The 26,421-nt window shown below is 40.7% G+C and overlaps 1 protein-coding gene across 10 annotated transcripts in view; it reads left to right on the top strand.

Annotated features, from left to right (window-relative positions):
- The window catches only part of PAK3 (p21 (RAC1) activated kinase 3), a 237,386-nt gene that overhangs the window by 194,806 nt on the left and 16,159 nt on the right, over nt 1-26,421 (top strand). For all 10 annotated transcript variants that reach the window (XM_032619848.1, XM_032619845.1, XM_032619843.1 and 7 more), the window contains 5 exons: nt 12,808-12,856; nt 13,170-13,282; nt 15,055-15,172; nt 16,588-16,687; nt 17,193-17,389. In XM_032619848.1, coding sequence (XP_032475739.1) covers nt 12,808-12,856; nt 13,170-13,282; nt 15,055-15,172; nt 16,588-16,687; nt 17,193-17,389 — 577 coding nt within the window. The remainder of the gene's footprint in view (nt 1-12,807; nt 12,857-13,169; nt 13,283-15,054; nt 15,173-16,587; nt 16,688-17,192; nt 17,390-26,421) is intronic.

Genomic DNA, 26,421 nt, shown 5'->3' on the forward strand with positions numbered 1-26,421 from the left:
AACGAAACGAAAACTCACTTCAGACTGTAGGTTTCATTCATTTTGATATCCCTAGGGCGTGCAACGATGTCTGGCATAGAGTAAATACTCAGCAAGTATTGGATGAATGAGTATCAAAAAGACCAGAAGAATTAAATCAAGAATTCCAATTCTATAGACAGTCAAAGGTACAGTTTGGCAGGGAAATTAACAGGAAATAATGCTAGAAAGATCAGTTGGGGCTGTGTTATGGAACAAATTGAGAGATACAAGCAATACTGTGGGGTGTTATATTTGTTTGTTTGTTTGGGTTTAATTCTTTTAAGTAGATAATACTTGGACATGGTATAACATTCAGAAGGGACAGAGGAGTAGACAGTGAAAAGTAAGTGTCCCTCCAACCCTTTTCCCTCAGCCTCCCAGTTATCCTGCACAAAGGAAACTTCCAAAAAGATGTTTCTGGTTTCATATGTAATATTTTCATAGAATCTCTGCGCACATACACGGACCTACAAACACACACACATACACACGTGTGCAAGTGCGCTCACACATACCATGTATGCTCAAATATTAGGTGGTGCACTGTATTTTAACTCACCTAAATACACAAACTCTCAGATATGTCAATAAATGGTGAATGTCTACTTGTGATGTTTAACTTGTTAATTCACCCTTATTTACATATTTAAAACCACACATTGTATAAAATCATGTATAAGTTAGGAGAGATTTTTCTACTCTCACATTTCACGAGCGGTATAATTCAAAATCTGCCTCTACATCTGTATTGTTTTTGTAATCCCAGAGCCCCTTTTTGAGTCCCCCAGCAGTTAGCTAAGTACATCATCTGACTTCCCTCTAAGATCTTTGAGATAAAATATTTTTTAATCTACATATGATTCTGTGCCTGGATATTTTATTCCTAGTTACAATTACCCATTTATACAACATTCAGATGATTGTTTTCCAAATCTGTCCTGTAGGTGTATATTTAAATCTTCACAACGTAACTTTCTACTATATCACTTTTTAAAGTTTCTGTTACAAATGTTCAGACTTACACAAGAGTAGAGAAAATAGTATAGGACCTCCCATATTCTTATGACCCAAATTCAACATTTATCAATGTTTTTAATATAATCACGATGCCGTTATAACGCAAGAGGGAAGAGATATGGGAACATATGTATATGTATAACTGATTCACTTTGTTAGAAAGCAGAAACTAACACACCATTGTAAAGCAATTATACTCCAATAAAGATGTAAAAATAAATTAATTAAATAAATAAAAATATAACGCATATATATAAAAATTTAACCTCTAACACCCAGTCGATAATCAGAGTTGTCCAGTTGTCTCAAAAATGCAGTTTGTATAGTTGATTTGTTCAAATCAGCATCCAAAAAAGATTCACATATCACATTTGGCTGTGTCTCTTAAGTCTCTGTGCTCTAAAGCATCGGCCTTCTTTTACCACTACCACTGACGTACTGAAGAAACTCATCAGCATCTTGTAGAATATACACTTCCTGGATTTGTCTATTAGTTTCATTTGATGCCATTTATCTTGCTCCCATATTTCCTGTATTTCCTATAAATGGCAGTTAGATCTAGAAGCTTAACTAGGCTGAGGTTCAATTTTTGGCAAGGTTTCTTCATAGGTGGTGGTGCTATATGTTTCATATTATATTGTGTCAGGAGGTACAGTGTCTAATTGTCCCATATTTTAGTGATGAGTAGATTGATCAGAAGATTCAGTGGGTGATTGTCCCCTCCACTGCAAAGTTGCCATCAGCCTTTCATCTAATGATTTCATCTATTGATGATTATTGCCCAGATCAATTATTTCATGAGGGGTTAACAGAATGGCAATTTTCCAATTCTATCATTCCTTCTACACTTATCAGTTAAAATACTTTTGTATTTTAGGGAGTCTTTGATTACCCTGAAATATAGTTCATACAGGGAAATCAAGATAAATGCTTAATTTTTAAATTGCCCGTATTCAGTGTAAGATGTTGGTACCCAAGCTACTTCCAAAAGTGTCCAATGAAAGGTGTTTTGATTTTTTTTAAGTGGGAGAAGAAGGCATTATCTTTTATTTAAAAAAAATCTTTATAAACTCATGCATTTTTTATGTTTTCAATTTGTTTCAGTTAATCTCATTTATTATTGTTTTTGATGGTCAAACTGTCCCATCTTTGGCTACTGGGAGCCCTTTTCAGTGCATTAATTTGAAAGTGACCTTTAAAAAGCTTGTTTATGATATCTAACACCTGCAGTTATGAGATCATACCTTTATTTACATCATCTCTCCTAAACCATACTTTATGGATAAAAATAAATGGATATGGAGAATTACTACATTACATGAGCGATTTTACAAGGATTTGAATACAAGGCAATTCCCTTTTTCTCCTGAGGAAAAAATTGGGGGAGAGCCCCTTACCTTGTATTTGGGTATACATGGTACATTCCTCCTTGTGTGTGTGTGTGTGTGTGTGTGTGTGCACGCACGCACGCACACACGATGCATGTATTTTTAACACAAATGTTAAAACATTATATATCTCCTTTTCTATTATGTGCCTATGTCTTAGAGATGGTTCCATGTTCATACCTCATTCTTTTTAACAGAGGCACAGTGTTTCGTTGTTTGGATGTACCATACTTTATTTAATTAGGCCCCCATCGGTAGACATTTAGTTTGTTTCCGATATTTTGCTGCTATAAACAAGGCTTCAGTGAAGATCCTGACAAGCCATTTCATACATATGCGAATTTATCATTAGGATAAATTCCTAAAAGTGGAATTGTTACATTAAAGGATATGTGCATTTTTCATTTCCAAGTTGCCCTCCATAGAGGTTGTTCCATTTAACACTCCCACCAGCAATGTTTGAGGGTGCCTGTTTGTCCACACTCTCGCCAACACAACCGTGTTCAAATATGTGGGATTTTAGTACCATAATAAAAACTGTCCCCACACTGATCTTCAAAGGGGAAGGTGTTTAAGAAAGGAATTCTAACAAGAAATTATGTGTCGAAACAAAAGGCTATCCTGAAGAATCCATTCGTCGATATAGCCCATGTTTGTATTACGCCAAGGTATCTTTTGTTGCATGTGGTATCTCTTCGTATAGATTAGATCAGCCAAGCAGCTACATTTGTCAGCAACTGACAGTGGGAGCATTTCTTGAAATCATTTTCCTCCTATGCATAAAGATATGTATCCGACCAAAGGAATTTTTATCTAACATTTGGGTCTTTGCCAATCGTATCATTATGTAGAATGATGATATGACCAACTCATCAGTAATGGCAAACAAACATTTTTTGGAAGCCCCCAATCCCCATCCCTCTAAATTAATTTTAGTTTTAATGCTTGAGAAAGTAAATATATCATGTTAGATATTTTTCAGACTTATCTCTGCTACTCAGTGAGGAGCCCTCTTTTTCTTAACTAACTCTAACATGACGTTCCCATATGGAAGACGAATATTTTTGAAACTTGTTTCTTAAAGGACTTGATGAATAACAGCTTGTTTTGCAAATCTGACAAAGTAGTGTACAGCATAGAACTCAGGGATAAGTGCTGAGAATAAAGTGCTCTGACTTGTTTTTCTTTGCTCAAGAAACTGTGGGCAAGAGCAGAAGTGGTGTCTAGAGTGCTTACCGAAGCGATTCTTTGGGTGAGACCACCCACCCCAAAAGTATTTGCTTCCTCATCAGATCTATTTTGGGCCGTACAAGGTAGAACACAGCTATGAGGCACTAAATAGATGTAGTCTGAGCTTCATAATAGGCTTTGTGATGAAGGGGATTGGAAATACATTAGCATTTGTGAAGAACAATGTTTATGGAGCAATGGAAGATGCTCTTTGTTCTACTTAATGCTCTTAAATGCCCAGTGTTGTGTGCTGTCCCTTGTAAAGAAAGATGATGCCACTCAATCAACCACCATTAGCAGAGTTTGCACTTCAAGTTGTTTTTTCCAGCCATAGTAATGAGCTTGTATTAAGCCACCCGCCCCCCTTTCCTGTCTAGGCCCTCTTGAAACCAGTGGCACACACTGGGAAACAGCTGCTTAGACTTAATGTCGGACTGAGTAGTTGAGAGTTAGCTGGCCTTTCCAGGGATTAAGGCCTGTAAATGTGGCCTCATTATCACTGGACTATAATCCACTGAGCTCCCTGGCACCACACCCATAATGTGTTACAGCTCTATTTAAAATTAGATGATCATGAATACTCTGGGAAAGGTCATGCCCTAGCTAAAGAACAAAAAATTCCGTTACTATTTATAATCCTAGTAATTAAAAACTGTACCCCCTGGCCCTCGCTACATTCTGCGTACTTAGAAAGGGACTTAGATAACATGATTTTTTTTGTGCAATTTTATTGTTTTTAATTTAGTGATAGTTTTTTTTGGTTTGTTTTTGTTTTGTTTTGTTTTGGTTTTTGCGTCACATGGACCTCTCACTGTTGTGGCCTCTCCCGTTGCGGAGCACAGGCTCCGGAGGCGCAGGCTCAGCGGCCATGGCTCACGGGCCCAGCCGCTCCACGCCATGTGGGATCTTCCCGGACCGGGGCACGAACCCTCGTCCCCTGCATCGGCAGGCGGACCGTCAACCACTGCGCCACCAGGGAAGCCCGATAGTTTTTAGTTGAGTGGCAAATTATAGAAAGCACTCTGAATCTTTCCCTTTCTGGCAGAGTTATTGCAAGTAGTACTAACGCTGTTCCTCACCATTCCGGAGCCCTACAGGACATGTCTCAACAAAACAAGTAAATGTATGGTAGCATTGAAAAATATATCTGTATATTTTTATATCAGGTGAATTAATACAGTGAGACAGTTTCTACATAGGGGCCTACAAGGAGTAATTGTATCTTAAATACTCGGCAGATGATAAAGTCCAGTCCTGAGCACTGATTCTGGGTCCACTTCACTCTTGGCCACGTGACCAATCTTAATTGATTCAGAAAACGGAAGAACCATCTTGTATGGTTATGCCAAAGGAATCAGACTGATCGTGCCCAGGGACAAACTAAATGGTTCACAAGGGGGCACATGGACTAAGCGAATAGAAAATTAGAGGCAAGAGAAATATTTTAGGGAGGTGGCTTAGCATAGTAGATACAAACGTGGGCTTTGGGAAGTACCACAGTTGCACTTAGCACTTAGCATTGCTGTAAAAATGCTAAAGATCTATAACAGAACATGAAATGGTGGTTAAGAGCATGGGCTCAAAAATATACAGTGGAGAAAATATAGCCTCTTCAATAAGTGGTGCTGGGAAAACTGGACAGCTACATGTAAAAGTATGAGATTAGAAACTCCCTAACACCATACACAAAAATAAGCTCAAAATGGATTAAAGACCTAAATGTAAGGCCAGAAACTATCAAACTCTTAGAGGAAAACATAGGCAGGACACTCTATGACATAAATCACAGCAAGATCCTTTCTGACCCACCTCCTAGAGAAATGGAAATAAAAACAAAAATAAACAAACGGGACCTAATGAAACTTAAAAGCTTTTGCACAGCAAAGGAAACCATAAGAAGACCAAAATACAACCCTCAGAATGGGAGAAAATATTTGCAAATGAAGCAACTGACAAAGGATTAATCTCCAAAATTTACAAGCAGCTCATGCAGCTCAATAACAAAAAAACAAACAACCCAATCCAAAAATGGGCAGAATACCTAAATAGACACTTCTCCAAAGAAGATACACAGACTGCCAACAAACACATGAAAGATTGCTCAACATCATTAATCATTAGAGAAATGCAAATCAAAACTACAATGAGATATCATCTCACACCGGTCAGAATGGCCATCATCAAAAAATCTAGAAACAATAAATGCTGGAGAAGGTGTGGAGAAAAGGAAACACTCTTGCACTGTTGGTGGGAATGTAAATTGATACAGCCACTATGGAGAACAGCATGGAGGTTCCTTAAAAAACTACAAATAGAACTACCATACGACCCAGCAATCCCACTACTGGGCATATACCCTGAGCAAACCATAATTCAAAAAGAGTCATGTACCAATATGTTCACTGCAGCTCTATTTACAATAGCCAGGACATGGAAGCAACCTAAGTGTCCATCGACAGATGAGTGGATAAAGAAGATGTGGCACATATATACAATGGAATATTACTCAGCCATAAAAAGAAACGAAATTGAGTTATTTGTAGTGAGGTGGATGGACCTAGAGACTGTCACACAGAGTGAAGTAAGTCAGAAAGAAAAATACAAATACCATATGCTAACACATTTATGTAGAATCTAAGGGGGAAAAAAATGGTCATGAAGAACCTAGGGGCAAGATGGGAATAAAGACACAGATCTACTAGAGAATGGACTTGAGGATATGGGGAGGGGGAAGGGTAAGCTGTGACAAAGTGAGAGAGTGGCGTGGACATATATACACTACCAGACGTAAAATAGATAGCTAGTGGGAAGCAGCCGCATAGCACAGGGAGATCAGCTCCGTGGTTTGTGACCAGCTAGAGGGGTGGGATAGGGAGGGTGGGAGGGAGGGAGACGCAAGAGGGAAGAGATATGGGAACATATGTATATGTATAACTGATTTACTTTGTTATAAAGCAGAAACTAACACACCATTGTAAAGCAATTATACTCCAATAAAGATGTTTAAAAAACATTTTTAATTAAAAAAATGTTTTAAATACAAAAATAAATTAAAAAATGAAAGCTGCAGATGAAAAAAAAGAGTATGGGCTGTGGAGTCGAACCAATGCTTTTTTTTTTTTTACAGTATATTGGGTTTTAAAAAATTTATTAATTTTATTACTTAAAAGTTCTCCTGTATTTTCTAATTGTACTAGTATATTTTTTTAACATCTTTATTGGAGTATAATTGCTTTACACTGGTGTGTTAGTTTCTGCTGTATAACAAAGTGAATCAGCTATACGTATACATATATCCCCATATCCCCTCCCTCTTGCGTCCCCCTCCCTCCCACCCTCCCTATCCCACCCCTCTAGGTGGTCACAAAGCACGGAGTTGATCTCCCTTTGCTATGCAGCTGCTTCCCACTAGCTCTCTATTTTACATTAAACCAATGGATTTTTGAGCTCAGCTGCTGACTCTAACTGTGTAACCTTGGGCAAGCTACTTACCATTTCCCAGTTCCACTTTCCCCATCTGTAAAAGGAAGATAATAGAATTGACCTCACAGGGTTGTATAGGGTGAGCATTAAGTGAGCTCATGGCATTTACATAGAGAAGGCAGAAAGTAAGGCTCAATAAATGATACAACCTTTTCTAGCAGCAGCAGCAGTAGAAGTCAAAGTAGATGTAAAAAATAACCAACCTAAATGTGGATTAAATCCCTGACTGTGATCTCATTAGCACCAGATTTATACTTAGGAAACCTTAAACTTGAATAATGCCCTATCCTTCTGGCTCTCTCACTCTTATTCCCATGAGGCTCTCCTCGGACCCCGTTGAGCCCTCTAGTCCTGTTGCCCTTTCCTTTTTCTCCCAGACCATGAGCTTCTTCCTAGCCCCACTGGCCTGCCCTTCTTTCCCTCCTCTACTCTATCAATATTTCTATGCTGAAATCAGAGTGATTTATCTAAATTATAAGTCCTACCATGTTGCTGCTTTGGCAACTACTCATGATCATGGCTTGACATTGGCTCTGAGCAGGAAACATCAAAACCTGATGAAGATTACTGATAATTAAACTGACTTGTCTTGGGAGGAAAAGGGAGAAATAGTGAATTGTTTTGTTTCTTTCTGGACCCTTTAGGCTAGATGCCAGTGTTTCCATTTGAATATTAAGTGCTTGGCCAGGTCAGGGAGAAACTGTTGATAAAGCATCTAATGTGATGCCAAGAACCCAGCAGTACACATCACACTGTAGATGAGGCCCAACGGTTGAGCAATCTGTTGGCTTAATATTCTTGAATCATACATAGTTCACTGAACTACGGTTGAATTGAATTGAATACTTGAATTCCTAGGTTCACCAAAAGATCTCTTGCTCAAAGTTAGGAGGTTTTTGTTACTTACTAGCTGTGTCCTCTTGGGCATACCCCCGAACTCTCTGTGCTTCAGATTTTTCATCTGTAGTGAGGAGATTAAACTGGATGATCTCTATATTCCCTTGAGTCCTGATAAGGCATGATTTCTTTATACCATCTGAAGGACTGAGGTTTGGAATAAGCAAAGTCCCCATCATAAACAAATGTTCTCCCTATAGTAATTTGGCTTCAGTATAACTACAATGAAGGACTTCCCTGGTGGCGCAGTGGTTAAGCATCCACCTGCCAATGCAGGGGACACGGGTTCGAGCCCTGGTCCAGGAAGATCCCACATGCCGCAGAGCAACTAGGCCCGTGCACCACAACTACTGAGCCCACGTGCCACAACTGCTGAAGCCCGAGCGCCTAGAGCCCATGCTCTGCAATGAGAGAAGCCACCGCAATGAGCAGCCCGCGGTGAAGGATAAAAGGGATCGATGTAATTAAATGGCATAAAAATCAAATTGACAGTCTTGACCATTTTAGCACGCCATCCCCAATACACCAGAGAATTCGTTTTAACTGCCATCTTTGTTTGATTTCTGCCATCCTTACTGCCTAAAGCGCTGCATGATACTGACTTTTTTCTATCAAAGTGACTGACAGGTTTTATAAAGATACCCACTGAGATCCTTCAACATACCCCAGCTGTAGCAAAACTTGTCTTTTGGGAATTACTGTGGCATCTTGTTGGCTCAAAGACTGTTTCTTTGGGAGTACACAATTATTTGTCTTTGTGAACTCCACATTGTGAATAATAATAACTATTAAACTATATTTTATTATAGTTCACTTCCCATACTTTATTAAGCACAAAAACAAAAACAAAAAACATATTAGAGAATTTGACCAGCATGAGATACGTATTGTAATCACAAGTTGATATAATTCCAGCTAAAAGGAAATATATGTGATATTTTCATTAGCTTCATCTTAGGTAAATATCAAATTTCTGTTATGAATTTGAAACACCAAGATACCTTGGAAACTCCCAGATACTTAAAAAGATTTATAGTGATCCACAGATTGCAATTTGGGAACTTAATGAATATATTAGTTAGCAATTAACCTAATAATAATGATAAGTATTATTATTGTTAGGCAATTAGTATATGCCAGAACTGGTTTTAAACACTGTACACACTTAATCCTCCTTTAATCTTGAGCCACAGAGAGGTTAAATTATTTGCCCGGGATCACACAACTAGGAATTGGGTGGAGGATTTGAACCCAGGGAGGTTTGAGTAGATGGGGATGAAGCCTACTTCCTTAACCCCTCGGCGGCCAAAAAGTGCTTTAGTAGGTGAATAAGAAAATGAGAGAGATTCACATTTATACCAGTTGAATCTTAAATTGCTGAGATATGGACAGGCATCAGAACTGGGGTGCAGAGAAGTGCTAGGAGTGCTGACACTAAGTTCTACTCTGCAGATTCGTACCTGAGTTTGTGCATTTGTGTTGAGGATTCTACGTAGGCTGGAAGTCGGGCCAATCAATAACGTATTGGTCAGAGCAGTGAATTCCAAATGCCTAACAACATGTTTGGTGTGGGGATAGGCGGTGCGAAGTGGGCTAGGGGAGGACATCACCATTGTAAGACTGGGAACAAGAGTTGGGGGGAAGGGGGAAATGGTTCCCACCCAACAAGGGCGTATATGCAATAAGGTGGAGGAAGGGGAAGTGAGGAGAAAAGCTCGTTTTTGAGTTAATAACCTATGTTCTAGAGTTTCAGGGTCTTTAAACTCCTGTGGAGTGGGGATTTGTGGCAATTCTATACCACAGAATGCCATAAAACCCTGGCTATTGGGATTCCAGGGTTAGTACTCTAACAACTTTAAGGGAGTAAAAAACCAAGGATTTGAAAGGTAAAGCTGTGGAGATGCTAAAGACTAATCCCCCCTGTACTCTAAGTCAATCGCAATTTTAGCCCCTAGGCCAGTGGAAATGGACTTGGGGGTGGGGGGCAGAGGGGTTGAATAAGGGGAAGCCCACTTGGGCAGGAATTCAGAGCTTCCCTCCCTAGCTTTAACTTGAACAGCTCCCATTTTATATTGAGGGTTTCTGCGTGCGGCTTCATTTGATAAAGACATTCCATACTTAAAGAAAAAGGCAAAACCACTTTTCTAACGGGGGGAAAAAGGACGGAGGAGCTCCAAAAAGTGTTCAAATAGGTCAGCTTTGGCCTTTGTCCTTTTTGAAAATAGGGGCAGACACTAGCAAGGATGTTTTGGCTGGGAGATTGGGAAGGGCCAACTAACGACTCAGTAAATGTCATCCTTTACTGTGAAACCAATAACAGCAGTGGCAGCGACAAATGATAATAATAGCAGTTGCCATCTCCCCCCCACCTTTAGGAGTTTGGGATTGACATATACACACTACTGTATATAAAATAGATAATCAACAAGGACCTACTGTAGAGCACAGGGAACTCTACTCAAGATTCTGTAATAACCTATATGGGAAAAGAATCTGAAAAAGAATAGATACATGTATATGTATAACTGAATCACTTTGCTGTACGCCTGAAACTCACAGAACATTGTAAATCAACTGTACTTCAACATAAAATTTAAAAATTTTTTAAATAGCTGTTACCCTATTAAGTATCAGCTCTGATCTGGGCACAAGGCTAAATGCTTATATAAATTGTGCCATTCGATTCTCTGTAGCCCAATGAGATAGGTGCTCATTTTGCAGATGCCATCAACTTTTTTGCCTCTGAAGGAATTGTGCAAGTTGGCTACAGATATAGGAATAAACCAAGTAAAGCCATTTTTGAATCGTTCTGCAAATAGATTTAAGTAGTTGCTCAGGGCTTATGAAGCTGAAATACACACCAGGTTGAGGTGATCTATTCCTTTGAACCCAGGCAATTCTGAATTCAGAAGGACAAATCACAAACTGGCCCCTGAAATCAGGAATGTCTGATAGCTTATCTGTAGATTTAAGTAGAAGAAATGTTTCCTTCCCAGAAAGGAACGGTTTTACTTCAATTACATGTTTGCTTGCAAAGACTTTTATTAGTTTGTTCGTTGAACAAATATTTCTTGAGCACCAAATATGTGCTCTGAACCCAGAATCTCGAACATAAAATTGAGACTGATTTGTTTAATATAAGCCTCAATCCTAAGGAATGTCTGAAATTACCAAATTTAGGTAGCATCTGTTAAGTAAGTGTGATTTTTCACTCTCATTCCAATAGATATTTAAATACCCACACCGAGTGAGGAGGACAGTAGAGTTCTTAGCTTCTAGACCGTGGAATAAAAGAACCTTACAAATGAGGTAGCCCCTTTCCTGTATTTTATAGGCCAGAGAGTCAGATGGACTTGGATTTTAAACTATATAACCTTGGGCAGATTACTTAACCTCTTTGAGCCTCAGGTTCCTCACGTGTAACATGGGGTTGTAAAAGCACTTGCCTTACAGAAACATGGTAAGGATTGCCTAAGATTAAGTTCTTAGTGTAGTACCTGACACGCACAACACGCTCAGCACACGTTTACTGTTACTGTGATCACTATATTCCAAGTGAGGGGACTGAAACCCAGAAAGGGGAAGTGACTACCTCAGGATCATATAGCTTGTTGATATTAGGGCAAACGTTAGAACTCAGATCTCTGTTAGCCGTCAAATATTCCTTCTACTACGCCACCCATTTTATTCCCTAGGAGCAGGTAATGTAAACTTCCTAGGCCTGTGAGAAGTAGTTTGGCCGATCCAGGGAGAAGGGAGAAGAATAACAAGGAAATGGGTGACATAAGGAAAGACTTCCTGGACTCAGAAAGCAAAACAGCAAGGGAGAAAAATAGAAAGCAAAGGAGAAATAGCAATTACCAGAAAGTTTAGATCTTAACTGTAGCAGCATTACAATGCCTGCTGAATCATAGAACTGATCTCTATCCTAATTCCTTTATTCACCACAAATGTTTCAATGCAATTGACTAGGCTTTTCCTTTTTCATGGGGATGGGGTAGGGAGGTGGTTCAGAATGCACGTGTGTTTCACAGGAAGTTACTGTGAATTCAGCTTTACTAGACAATTTCTATTTTCAAAGCAAGGGAACCCCTTAATTGAAGTTAGAATAGAAGCATGAGTACTACTAAGACTTAAGGAATGATAGATTTTAAGACAGTAGTGGGCTGGAGTGAAACCTAAGCATAGAAGCTGTTGCGAAATTTAACAAAAAGAAAAAGATGGCTCAACAATAAAGCCACATTGTTATTGCTTTGTATAGCTACAGTGCAGGTAAGTGCAGTAAGTACCTGTACTGGGAGTGATTAATTTGTTAGACAAAGATATTCTTAAGAATTAGAAATATATGAAAAAAGCCACTCTGTCCATATGTTAAAAACAAAGATTAATTTACAGTTGCCTGAACAAAGGATGATATAATCTTTCCTAAGGTATTTAATCAAGGACTGCAGGGTTGGTTGTGCAACGTCCAAGGAGTGTTCAAAATATTCCAGGAGTTTCCTGAAAGGAACAAGGCCATTTTGCTCAATCTATGACTGCCTAGTTCCGTGGCACACAGAAAATCTGATTGGAGCTCCTGGCCCACCAAAAGAGATACATCATGATACTTTGGGGAGCAATTACTATACAGAGTGGTTGTTCCTTTTGTACTTCATCCTTAATCTTGAGTTTTCTGATTTCCCTCTCCTGAAAATGATTACATGTAATTCCAAATAAAATATATTGATAACACTTTGATTACTTATTCATTTGATCATTTTCACCTTCACAGGGCATCAGGTACTGTTTATACAGCGCTAGACATCGCCACAGGACAGGAGGTAAGTGTTAACATTCAATTCTGACTTCTACTTTCCTTTATTCATATTGATCAGAATTCCTCTTCGATGGCATCTGTGCCTGAAAAAATGGGTAGCGCTGAGTTGACATATGTTTACCTCACTGGTGTCCAAAGTGTCTGAAGTGAATGACGAATTCATGATTGACCAAAGGAAAGAAGCATGGGTTTGTGGCATCGAGGGAGAGCTTAGTAAAATAAAGAATCTGTATGCCTGACACTGTTTCCAAAAAATACGGATGTTTGTGTTTAGTCAGATGATGCTAATTCATTCTTGCATTTTAATCACTATTCAGGTGGCCATAAAGCAGATGAACCTTCAGCAGCAACCCAAAAAGGAATTAATTATTAACGAAATTCTGGTCATGAGGGAAAATAAGAACCCCAATATTGTTAATTATTTAGATAGGTAAGTGTTTTCTCTCATCATGTACTTGTTTGCTTTATGGGATATCATTTTCTTGGCCAATTATTTTTATTTAGGATCTATTCATGTAGCATCCATTCTACAAATAGTTCTCAAATGCTACAGAATATTGAGTATCAGGTCTGTTGCTAAACTTGCACCCAGTTATCTGTGTCCACGCATTAAACATTTGAAGACACATTTTATGGTCTTGCTTCTAAACATGAGCAGTTTGTGTAATTTCCTTCTGAGGATTGTGACCCCCTGTTGCCAGGAAGTAGGCTCTTGCGTATAGGAGAGAGCTGTGGTGTTTTAAACGTTTCATCAAGTGTTTGTTTGGAGTCAGTGCAGTCTCTGGCTATCTAAGTAAAGGAGGCAGACTACAATGGCCCTGCTTTCATGGGTGTTTCGTGATGAATTGACAGTGAGGTCTAGGGAATTGAGACTTTAATCTCAAACCTTTTTCCTAGACCGGGTAATTAATGTCTCTTTCATCAGTGGTATTAGCAGTGGGTTATTAATAGGCATTTAAAGACAGCAGTAACTCTTCAGTTGTGGTTTAACATCTGTCTCATTCAGTTTCAATAAGTGTTTGTTTAGCACCACTGTGCTGTGTACCCTGAGGGGATACAAAGGGAAACAAGACCAGGTCTACAACCTCAGTGAGTTTAAGATCTTGCTTTCTGTGTTTTGTGCCAAGTAGACCAGTGGTACAGAAGGAGGCAAAAGGGGGGCAAAACGAAGGAGGGTCAGGTTTTATAGTCGAAATCAGGGTTTCATAAAGTGTCATTTAGGGACCATCTGCAGCAGAGTGACTTCACTCTACTTTTGTAATTTTGTAAAATCTGCATTTCTAAAAAATGCAGATTTCTAGGCTGTTCTCCATCACTAATGAGATATTTCATTTTTATGAAATGAGAATTTTAATGAGAAATTTCCTTTTGAACAAACTTCCCAGGTGAGTCTTACGGGCACTGCAGTTTGAGCACCACTGAACAGAAAGGCTTGCTTCATACTGGTGTTAAGCTGGGGGCAGGGTAGAATTGTCGGGGTCATTCCATTCACTGTAATTTCTCTCTCTTGCTGAGCAGGGGAAGAGAGAGACCTGATCATACTGCTAAAGTGCCTTCAGATGATCCCAGGGGTTTGAATTTGCCCACATTGCTCTGGTGACCTGCCTCTCCATATTTGATCACTTGGGCTGTGTCCCTCAAGAACTACTTAAAGATAATGGGCATGTCATAACTGACTTCTATCAGAACAGAGACCTCAGCCCAGTAAATCCATTGCCAACATGAGTCTCTTTGATTCTCTTTGATTCAGCCACTACCTGAAAAGATTTCTGTAATTAATTGAGTAGAATCAAAAATAACACTGAGATCTGAATAAATTATCCTGTAGAACTGTATGCCATGGGTCAGTTCAGTCCAAGAAATCAACACTGTGGCTTGAGTTATCCAAAAGGGCTATTCACTGATCCTGTTCACTGAAACTAGCTTTTTACAGTGGAAGGATTGACAGTAGTCAGTCACCAGAGGCCTCCTTGCTCTTTTCCTTCCTTCCATGGTGCACTTTTATCTGATGATCCTTCGATTTCCATGCATATTCTCTTCTAATGTTAAGGACGTGTCTCATACGCATTATTGATATCTTCCTCTTGTTATGTAATATGCCCGAATGCAGAGGCTAACTGCACGTTCCCTTCTTAATGGAAATATAGAAGGGTCTCCACTTCCTTAGGCCTGAGTCAACGTCTTTTTCTTCTCTCGTTGTAGCTACTTAGTGGGTGATGAACTATGGGTAGTCATGGAATACTTGGCTGGTGGCTCTTTGACTGATGTGGTCACAGAGACCTGTATGGATGAAGGACAGATAGCAGCCGTCTGCAGAGAGGTAAGAAAATAGAGCATTTCTCTGGTTGATGAGAACACCGAGATTGACAGTTTTTTATCTTTGATTATTCAGAATGTTTGTAACATCAAAGTAGCAATAGTACATCTTTTGTACTAAAAAACAATTGAAGATCCTAACTCCAATTTAAATCCTAACCCTCCCTCCCCAGCCCCTTTGTTTATTTTAGTTGCTTTGCTGTGGATCTTTTTGAGTTCTATTATGCCATTCATGAGGTGCCATGTCTAAGCCTGCATGCTGGAGTCTTGGTGAATGTGGAAAACAGTAATGTTGGCATGGAACTTCTTTCTGACTGGGGGGAATTTTTACATGACAGTTATTCTGCCTTGTATGTGCTATGTAATCCATGTATAATATAGAGCACATTATAATCCAATCATTTTCTAGAAGGCAGTTTAAACAAGGTCCTCCCTCAGTCCAGAAAGTAGTTGCTTTCATAGTACAATCTTCACCTCCCTCGGAGCCCTCCAGTGAGTCTGAGTGTCTGCCTCTTTTCCAATAACAGTGGCATATCCCTAGTTTCAAGCTAAATGAAGGATATTTTATTATATTAATTTTTTCAATATTAAAAAAAAAACACTCCTCATTGGAGTCTCATCTTGGGTGTTACCCTCTACCCCGTTCGTTGAGGTTTTCTGTAGACACGGAGGAACTCTGACCCACTGAAACTTGAAAATCAATGATAGTAAAACAAAACCAAATACTTCCAGCTGGTCTTTTGTTGTTTTTTTATTTTAAATTGTTCACTTAAATTTCCCCCTTCCCAGTATGCACACATATCCACCAAACACATATATTTCCTATTCATGCAATTAATCAAACTTAAAATATTCAGGGGATTCTTCAACCTTTAGCCTGTGGTTTCCGTCTTTTAGTATTACAATGCAAAGCCATTTCCAAACAAGTACCTATAGTTACTTCAGAGCCTAGAAGTGGTTCCCAAACCTGGCGGTTGGTCCATCAGAAATAGCTTGGGGCACTTGTTTTAAATGCAGATTCCAGGGTTCCACTCCAGACCTACTACGTGAAATCACACCACAGATGCAGACGCTTACTGTATCTGTAAACGACCAAGCTGAATCCATATCCTCCAGATAAGTAAGTCAAAGTACGATTGTAGTAATTGGCTCATGTGGCTGTATTAATGATTTAGTGCTACTTATCACACCATCACTCTTCATGTCCAAGTCTGATTCGGGAGCTTTCACATGTATAACGCTAAGTTGCATCACTGATGTAAATGGTAACATGATTTCAAAATGGCATTGAAAACCTTTAGTAATTTATTTCACCCAACAACATAAAATTATACCCTTGCCCAAAATTTATCTAGAAACGAAGCACATCTAAACAAATTTTTGTGATATAATTAGAACTTTTTTTTCCTGATTCAATAGTGCCTCCAAGCTTTGGATTTCTTGCACTCAAACCAAGTGATCCACAGAGACATAAAGAGTGACAATATTCTCCTTGGGATGGATGGCTCTGTTAAATTGAGTAGGTATTATGGTTCAGATGGCATTTGAGCGAGTGTCAGGGGATTTCTACTCTTTTACTGTCTATCTTGAGAAGTAAAGGGCTATTGAAAGTGATGGGTTTGAAGGCATTTACAGCCCAGTTTGAGGTAAAGAATTTTTCTAATGTTGTGTTCCTGTAGATCGTGACCAGATTTAGGGGGTTCGATAGTTCAGAATTTCTAATGGCTCCCATCTGCTGGATGACAAATAGCTAATTAGAAAACTAAAGGATTCCGTAAGTTAGAGGGAACAGTGTGGGGAGGGAACCAGATTGAGGTCTAGTAAAAATGACATCACATCAGTCGGTTATTTCAGACCCGTTTAAAATCTGGACCAGCTGAGAGGTCAGGTAACAGAAGGATATGAGCCAGGCAGTTGTAAAAGCTCAGAGTCTAACTAAAGGAAAGTATGGCCATATCTGAAAGTGACCTCTTGTAAAGGAAAAATAATCTGAGCTGATTTTAACTGACTTTTCTTCTCTGCAGCTGATTTTGGGTTCTGTGCCCAGATCACCCCTGAGCAAAGTAAACGAAGCACTATGGTGGGAACTCCCTATTGGATGGCACCTGAGGTGGTGACTCGAAAAGCTTATGGTCCAAAAGTTGATATCTGGTCTCTGGGGATTATGGCGATTGAAATGGTAGAAGGTGAACCCCCTTACCTTAATGAAAATCCACTCAGGGTAAGTCGAAAGAAAACTCAAGTACTTCATCCCCAGGAAAGGGAAAAAGCCAAGTGTCGTTTCTTGTCTCCACTAAAAGTGGCCAGAATGGGGTCTTTCATGGGACAAGTGACCTAGAAGCTTCAAGTTATAATTTTCAAAATCACTATGAGTTATTTCCTGTTTCTCTTAAGATGTCTGAACAGTTATTTCAAATGCTTCGATATCGCTATTTCTAATGCCAGGGGTCTTTAAAATTCTTTAGTATAGCTTTCTGCTGTTAAAAAAAATGTAGCTTTTTTTTTTAAAGCAAGATGTGGGAAGAAAACAGTATTTTTATCACACGCCATGGTTAAATGCTCTATCTAGGAAACACTTACTTTATAATTACTTTAACAAAGTAAATAAACACATTTCCAGAACAGCTATAATTTTTTAAATTCGATTTCGTTTCATTATCAGTAATGATTTATTGAGTGACAGCAGCATGGTGGGTAGTGAATGGAACACAAGATAGACCAGCCTGGTGACATCACAAACTTTATTAGACTGTCCAGTAGAAAATGAATGGAAATCTTTTGTGTTGGGTAACTCAGTTTGCTACTGCAGAATCAGAGGTTGCTCAGTACAGAAGCGAGCCAGTAGCTGTCTCGTTGAATAAAGCCTAAAGGTGAGCCAGAAGCTATGTTCTATACCCAATATATAAAGGGCATCACGGTATTGAGAAAAGGCAATATGCACTGATTCAAATTCTGATCTCAAAACCCGTGCAGAGTGCCAGTGCCAAAGGCATCCTGCATACTGTTCGCTTCATTACCACTAAGCGTCTAAAATTGAATTTTACCCTTAGTATATACAAAAACCATTAGTAAATGGTTAAGTGTTTACACGTTAAGCTTATAAGATCCATATTCAAGCCAAATATATGTGGCTTTCTGTACATGTAAAGAAACCTACTACTGTCCTAGTCCCGGCACTGATTAGAAAATAACAGATAGGAGTGAATGCCCTAATGAATGCTATGGGCTATTGCTCTGGTCTCATGAAACAATCTGGAGGTACGATGCGGCTGAGTGGAAAAAGAAGGGGCATTTTCCCACCATTTGTGGGTCAGCCCTCCGTGAATTGAATCAAGCCCACCCCTGACCCATGGACCAGCGCATCAGGGTAATTACATGGGCTTGTCCTTATTGTTTAACCACCTTTGCCCATTAAGAAGTAGCAGTGAAAGAACACATCAGGTCTCTGGTTTCCATGGATTTCCTCCTCTAAGTCTTTGGAGTTTGGAGGCACTAAACGGATTATGGCTATTTTGCTTTCTGCCTTCTAATGAGTAATTTACAACCTGCAAAATTTAAGGATTAAATCAATGGCTCTGTAAAGCAAGTGGTCTCAGTAATGCATTTATTACCTTCTTCGTTCCCCAATTACAGTTGATCGCTCTTCAGCTAGGCTGTTAATCGTTAGGAAAAAGGAAACAAGTTTTAATCTTTATGGGCATCTTCTAGCCTAGGATTAGAGCTAATAACTAACAGCTTGTCTCTTAGGATCCACAGCCTTGTATCTAAATAAGTACTTGTAGATTGACAAGCCACCAGGTTCAGGAAGCCTACATTAAGGCTGTAACACAAAGATTCGTCAGAAAGACCACCCGGTTGAGTTCCACTGACAAAGATTCACTCTCCACGTGTGATCAACCTCCAATGACTCAGTCACCAAGTCCGTATGGTGCCGGCCCTCTATCTGTCTGCCAGGCGCCACAAGGACCTTTTAAGTTTTGATTTTAGATATGTTGTCCTCACGTTCTCTTAAATAAAAGCCAGTGTTCCCGACTGTGTGCCCTGATTTGGAATTTGAAAAATGTAGTCACTGAAACCCTGGAGAGATTGGACAGAAAAAGATATACCGTGACCCTGTTGGAAGCCTGTGTTTTCTTGGATCCCGGTGACCAGGCCATGTGTGGGGAAATTGAAAATCGCAGAACTTTGGCAGAGGTATAAAAGAGAACTGGCTTAGCCCTTCTTTCTTTAAAATCCTTCCAAGACCACCACTCATCCACCTCTTTGGGCTTTGAGGAGGAGAAAAAGGAAGGAAGTGGAAGGGGAGACAGAGCGGTAGAGTGAAGGCTAGCATGTTGATATGAAAAGCATTTGGCCCACAGAGTCAGGCAAAACTGGGTGGGTCTCGGCTCCACAACCTGCCATCTCTGTGACCTTCAGCAAGTCATTCAAAACCTTTAGAAGCCTGTTTCCTGTGTGTAAAATGGGGACAATATCTCTCCTGCAGAGTTAGTATGAAAACTAAATGAAATAATGCATGTAAACACCTAGCACAGTGTGTAGCTCATTGTAAGGAGAGTGGGGGAGGGGATTTATATATCAATAGAAAAGTGAGAAAGGATCCTTCGAATACTTTTTACCCATTCATGAAGGGAGATCGGATTCCCCACTTCCCCCAAGAACTTCCCTTCCACACTGACTATGCTCACATCCCTTCGAGCAGTGGAGAGTCCTCCACAGTTTAGTATAAATGACCATGAACAGGTAACACTGAGCAGCAGAGGTTAAAGGTGAAATCTGGGGCTGTACATTCGAAGGCTGTTTGCATTTCACTGTGGCTTTTTTTGTGTCTTTGTTGCGTCCATTGGGACTGAGCAAACCCTCTTGAAATATTGCCTGTTAACATACCACTGATGCAAGGAATTAGCGACTCCCCCCCTCCCCCCAGTTATAAAGCGGTTGGGATTTTTTTTTAATGTAAATTGCTCTGTACTAATTGACCTAATTTGCTCATGAAATGCCTTTTAAAGGTCAGAGAGTTATTAACTGTGCCGATGTTATGAGGTTGATACCCTTCCAGAGACAGAGACCAGACAAGTTCCTCACTGCCTGAAGTCTTTGCACTCAACGTAATTGGCCTTGGATGCCTTGTTCTGTGACCCACGGACATTTTTAGCGAAGCCTCCAATAATAAAGTGCCTTGTTCTTTTTGTTTGCCAGAGTGACTGGAGTTAAAATCGAACCTTCCCTGTGGATATGCAAATCAAACGTTGGTACACTGCTCATCTCCCCAACTTTTGTGTTAGTTTGAAGTTATCTTTTTATAAACCTGTGATTATAATGACCTGATTCTAAATAAGGAGGCACAATCATTTCCATAAAACAAATCTTTGGTTTGTTGTTCTTGTTTTTATTCCTCAGCCCTTTTTCTGTGTAATTTTCCAGACCTTTATCCTAGTTGAGATGAACTTTAAGTGTTCTCTTTCTACCCTTGCTTTAAGCATCTGTGAAACCGTATCAAACACCGGATCTTTGGAAGACAGTTATCGGTATCAGGAAGAGATTATCTGAAGGCGTAAAATAGTACGTAGGGTAGTATGTGAACCGCCTATCCTGTACTAGTGGTTCTCCTCCTTGGTTGCACATTGGACTCATCTGTGGAGCTTCAAGAACAAATGACGTCAAGTTCCCACACCAAGGCCTAGAGCAAATACAAAGCTCTGTGGCAAGCCCTTTGTAGAACCCTGTCTATATTGAAAAACAGTTCTTCATCAGCGCTCTTTGAGCATGGTTGCTCAATCAGAAAAGAGCATGCTGTCATTCTGCCCACCTTTCTCCTTTCCATCTAAGAAAAGTATCATGGGTCACTTTGTTGAAATCCTGACACACCCTGGCATTCTTTGATTTACCATTCCAGCAACGCTGTCAAAAAAGAAACGACGTTAGTTCAGTATATACCTCTATAACATGCCCATTTTCTTTTTCAATTTTGCTTCTCCTGCAAATGGAGTGCATCATTACAATGTGCTAGCTGTTGGGTACATAACACATATTGGTGATAATAAAGCCTTCGGTCTGGCTGCTCATGATTAGGAGTGCATAAACTCTATGGCCAGAGAGAAGGGAGGGCAGACCTGTTGTCTACATTAAGAGGCTCCCTACTCCCCCTATCCCCACACTTGAAGCACTACACACGTTAGTTTCTTCTTCTTTTTTATTATAGAACCGGGGAAATTCTGGTTAGCTTGTATGTCTAGAGAAGAGAGTTAAGCAGAAGAAGAGAACCTCTAGCAACTAAAAAGCAGCAGCTAAGGGCCAAAGTGCTGGAACCTGTGTTGTGGATTGGAATGTCTGGGTTTGATGGCGGGTGCTCATTTGGAATTAAAGTCAGACATAAACTTCCTGAGCGCCAGAGAAGCAAGCATACTTTGCTAGCACTCAGTCAATATTGTTTTGAATGTATTTCAGGAAGAGCTGGGAGCATTCCCTTCTTTTTCCGTAAGCCACTATGGAACAGCAAGGTTTATTGATGGTTTGTTGACACTTCGACTTTGAGGGCAAACCTATGCCTAAAAGGAGGGGTGAGTTGGGATAACTGCAACTAAAATAATTATAGAACAGTAACAGGGTTTCTTTTTAATCAGAAAAAATATTGCCTGTCAAAAGATAGACAGCTCTTAAGAATCATTGGTTGTCAGGAATTTAGCATAGGAAAATGGGACCTAGCCATAGGAAAGCTGCAAGTCTCATTTAGATTGTACTTCAGAAGCAGACAGTTCAAACTGGTGAGTTATGACCCAGAAGACAGCCAAAGGAGAAATTGATTCCACAGCAAACGAAAATCTGAGGCTCTGACCAGGCAAAGAGGAGGCAAAGAAAGATGACAAATGTGGTGACCGGGGACCTGCTGTTGGCCATGATATTCCCTTATCCTACTGTTTATTATCTTATCATTCCTCAGTGTCCTTAAAGCAAGGCCTGGGAATATATTAGCCAAGGATGCATATGCCCATTGCCCTAATAGGTACCAGACCTATAACTAAGTAGTTAAGTCCGTTGAAATCAAAGCTCATTCTAAATGGACAGATCACAGAGTGTGATGATGGACATTTGGCCCCTGAAATGCCCACTCAAATGCCCACTCACATGTTTATCCTATGGCTTTTTAAATCTGTGTTTTTGCCAGTGAAAAATGACTTCACCAAGAAAAGTAGGGTTAGCTCGATAATTAAGATAGTTTCTGACCTTTGTCATCATTTTGAAATATACCTTTTCCAACCTGGTTGCGACATCACTTTAGAAGACCCTTTGCATTCTGATAAAAGGATACTCCGAGGTGTCTTGTATAAGCCTCTCAGCAGAGAAAGTTAACTTGATTAAGGCAGTCTTAGCTCTGTAGCTGCAAGAGCCAACGTTCTAACAGTATCACCAAAAACAGGCTGACCTTTTTGCTGTAGCTTTCTTCCTCTCTCCCTCCTTCCCCGCCTCCCTTCCTCCCTTCCTTCCTTCGTCCCTCTCAACCTCTCTTCCTCCCGCTTTCTTCCTTCCTTCCTTTCTTTTTCTTTTCTTTTCTTTCCTCTCCTCCTTCCTCCTTCCTTCTTTTTTGTTTTTTTCTTTTTTTATAGATTTCTTTCATTATTTATTTTTTGGCTACGTCGGGTCTTCGTTGCTGAGTGCAAGCTTTCTCTAGTTGCAGCAAGCGGGGGCTACTCTTTTTTTTTCATATTAAACTTTTTATTAAAACTGAGTCTTTACAATATATTTAAAATGACATGTTCCACAGGCTACTCTTCATCGCGGTGTGTGGGCTTCTCACTGCGGTGGCTTCTCTTGTTGCAGAGCACGGGCTCTAGGTGTGTGGGCTTCAGTAGTTGCAGCACACGGGCTCAGTAGTTGCGGCACATGGGCTCAGTAGTTGTGGCTCGCGGGCTCTAGAGCACAGGCTCAGTAGTTGCGGCACACGGGCTTAGTTGCTCCATGGCATGTGGGATCTTCCTGGACCAGGACTTGAACCCGTGTCCTCTGCATTGGCAGGCGGATTCTTAACCACTGCGCCACCAGGGAAGTCCCCTTCCTTCTTTCTTAAAGCATTGCCCCACTACTTAGATGGCAAAATCCATCAGCACTTTTCATCTCTGTGTGGCCAGTGAATGTGACGGGACCAGACAAGGAACTATCTAGTGTCTCAGCCAACGGTATGCATCATGTGAGTCAAAGAGTGAATTCTATTCCCAGGTCTGCCCGTCAGGAGCCCCCTGACCTTGTATAGATTACTTCTTGCTGGGCCTCCATTTCCTTATCATTTCAAACAAGTGGAATTCGACAAGATTATTGGTTACCAATGGACTCTACGAATTCCACGGGCTCCTAGAATTCCATGGAGATCCTTGGGGCCCAGGGGGGAGGTCACGTGGCTCTTGAGTCCACCAAAATAGTTCCTCTTTAACTTGTGTTCTGTATCGAGCTTCCACATGAAATTTAGTTAAATAAAAGGGGAAACTCCTGCGTCTCTTACTCTGATTCTGTATTCTTAGGCTGTAGATAGGCTACAGCCTTCCCTGAGTGCCAGAAGGGCCAGGGTTTGAGTACGCGTTGTCTGTAGGAGTGCTTCCAGAGTTGGGACCTTCAGAAAGCTGCTTGGATACATCTCTGTCATCATCTCGTGACTAAGTCTGTATTCCATAGAGTGGAAAAGTCCCCCTTTCCCTACCAAGAAAGACACTTGATCATGATACAAAGCATGCTGCATGTGGGACTGGGCAAGCCCACTCTGACAGGAATCTTGGGGAGAAGCCAGGGAAGAGCAAAAGAGTGATAAAACTGTTGCAGGGACCCATGATCCACACTCTGTGGTATATTGGGAAGAATAGCGTGTTATGGTATACAGAGCTGTTCAGCTGATGAACTGCATATAAAACAGAAGTTGAAACCAATTTATGTGAGCAGTAATGTATGTTTCACAGATCATATCACAGTCCAGCTGGATTCTGATCCTAATATGGTAATTTGGAAAAGGTCCAGAGAATCAGGGACTTAGCCCCTTCCTGCTCCAATATTCTGAAGTGGGATAGGAACAAACGTATTACGGTAAACGGTATCTTGGAACTAGAAACTAGGTGTGGGTTGAAGAGAAAATGGGAGGTGAGGAGGTCAACATACCAAATATAGATGATGTTTTGAGAAGTTTTATGTGAGAAGGACCGGAGAAATGGGGCAGTAGCAGAATGGATCCTAGGATCGGGTCCCCTTGACCTTCCTGATTCGTTGAGCCTTTGTCTTCATTTCTCTTCCTCTTCACTCCACTGACCACCTTCTCTCCCCATGATACTTTGGCCCCAGTCCTTGTCCTGTATTTTCCTGCTCCCTCTGCTTCTTACAGCTTTTCTTTCCCTCTACCTCCTGCTCCATTTTGCTTTCCTGCTTTTCCATCTCTCTGCCCACCCCTCCCCCACTTCCAAACCCACTGTGGTTCTCAACTGTGGGTGTCGCTTGGGCTGCCCAGGGTGGCTTCCTGAGCACACGTAGCCTGCTCCACGTTTCCTGATAAGCGCTATTAATCCTGAGAGACTAGAATGAGCATGTACATTATCAGACTCATCTGGTCTTTATTTTCTGGCAGTGGCCAGTTTTTTTTTTGTTTTTTTAAAAATAAATTTATTTATTTTTTGGTCGTGTTGGGTCTGCTTTGCTGTGCGCGGGCTTTCTCTAGTTGCAGCCAGCAGGGGCTGCTCTTCTTTGCGGTGCGCGGGCTTCTCATTGTGTGGCTCCTCTTGTTGCAGAACACGGGCTCTAGGCGCATGAGCTTCAGTAGTTGTAGCACGTGGGCTCAGTAGTTGTAGCTCGCGGGCTTCAGTAGTTGTGTCTCGCGGGCTCTAGAGCACAGGCTCAGTAGTTGTGGCACGTGGGCTCAGTAGTTGTGGCTCGCAGGCTCTAGAGCACCGGCTCAGTAATTGTGGCACACAGGCTTAGTTGCTCCGCGGCATGTGGGATCTTCCCAGGCCAGGGCTTGAACCCATGTCCCCTGCATTGGCAGGCAGATTCTTAACCACTGCACCACCAGGGAAGCACAGTGGCCAGTTTCTTATGCTTGAAAGGAGCAGTCTAAAGCTAAGCAAAGACCTAATCAGTCAGAGGTACCTAATTACCTTTACCATCAAGCTATAAGGGAATAGGTCTGTAATAGGCTCAGCAACAGCAGCGGAGCCCCCTACCCCTGTGAAGAATTTGGTGACAGATGAGAGCTGCTATGCAAGACAAGTAGGGAACTAAGTTAGACCACAGTGCTTATTCAGTTATCACACTGAACCGTTGGGTTGAGTAAGTCAAAATAGGGACTACAATCGTAGCTATAATATAGCAATTTCCTTTTTTGTAGATTTGGCCCCATTTACTCTCTTCTTAGAAAGAAATGTCAGGGCTTTTCATGAAATCCATAAACACATCAGAGGCAGTAATACACTCTGGCCTTTAACCTCTGAAATCCCAGGTCATGAGTAAACTAAGTCCTAAGGTGTCAAGTCACTCATTGCCAAATCTCTCCCGTAAAACACTCAAAGGTAGTTGAAAATTCCAAAATAAGAAAGGAACCAGGACAGCAGTAGGTTACAGGCAACAACCAGAGGACACACTGCTTATGAACTCCCAACATATATACAGACACCGGTGAATACAATATGAAGCCTAACTGGGCACCTGCCTTTTGTTCCCCATTTTGAAGTAAGTGGGAAAACAGTTGACATCCAGGGGGTCCGTTTCCTCTGGTAGAGGTAGAGGTAGAGTTGTGTATGCTCAGTGTGCCTCATCTCTTGAAGAGACCTTGTCTGCCTCTGCTTACGAGAATTACTACCTCAGAGGCTGGGAACACTGTGAGGTGATGCCGTGCAGTGGTCAGGAGTGTGGACTCTGGGCTCACAGTACTTGGATTCAGATATTGACTCCCTCATTGCTAGTTTTGTGATGTTGGGCAAATTATTATATTAACCCTACCTCCCTCAGTTTCTTCATTTGTCAATTGGGGATCATAATCAAGTATAACTCAGGGGGTCGTTGTACGAATCAAGTGAGCTAATAGTAATCATTCAATAAATGCTAGCTAATAATATTTCCCATGAAAACCGTATTTATACAGATTAAGATATAGACAGATAGCCCTTTGTCTTATAGTTACATTGTTTGTTTTTTAATTTATTTATTTTTATTTTTGGCTGCGCGCAGGCTTTCTCTAGTTGCAGTGAGCGGGGGCTACTCTTCGTTGTGGTGCGCGGCCTTCTCACT

Source organism: Phocoena sinus, chromosome X (genome assembly GCF_008692025.1).
Source record: "Phocoena sinus isolate mPhoSin1 chromosome X, mPhoSin1.pri, whole genome shotgun sequence".
Lineage (NCBI taxonomy): Eukaryota > Metazoa > Chordata > Mammalia > Artiodactyla > Phocoenidae > Phocoena > Phocoena sinus.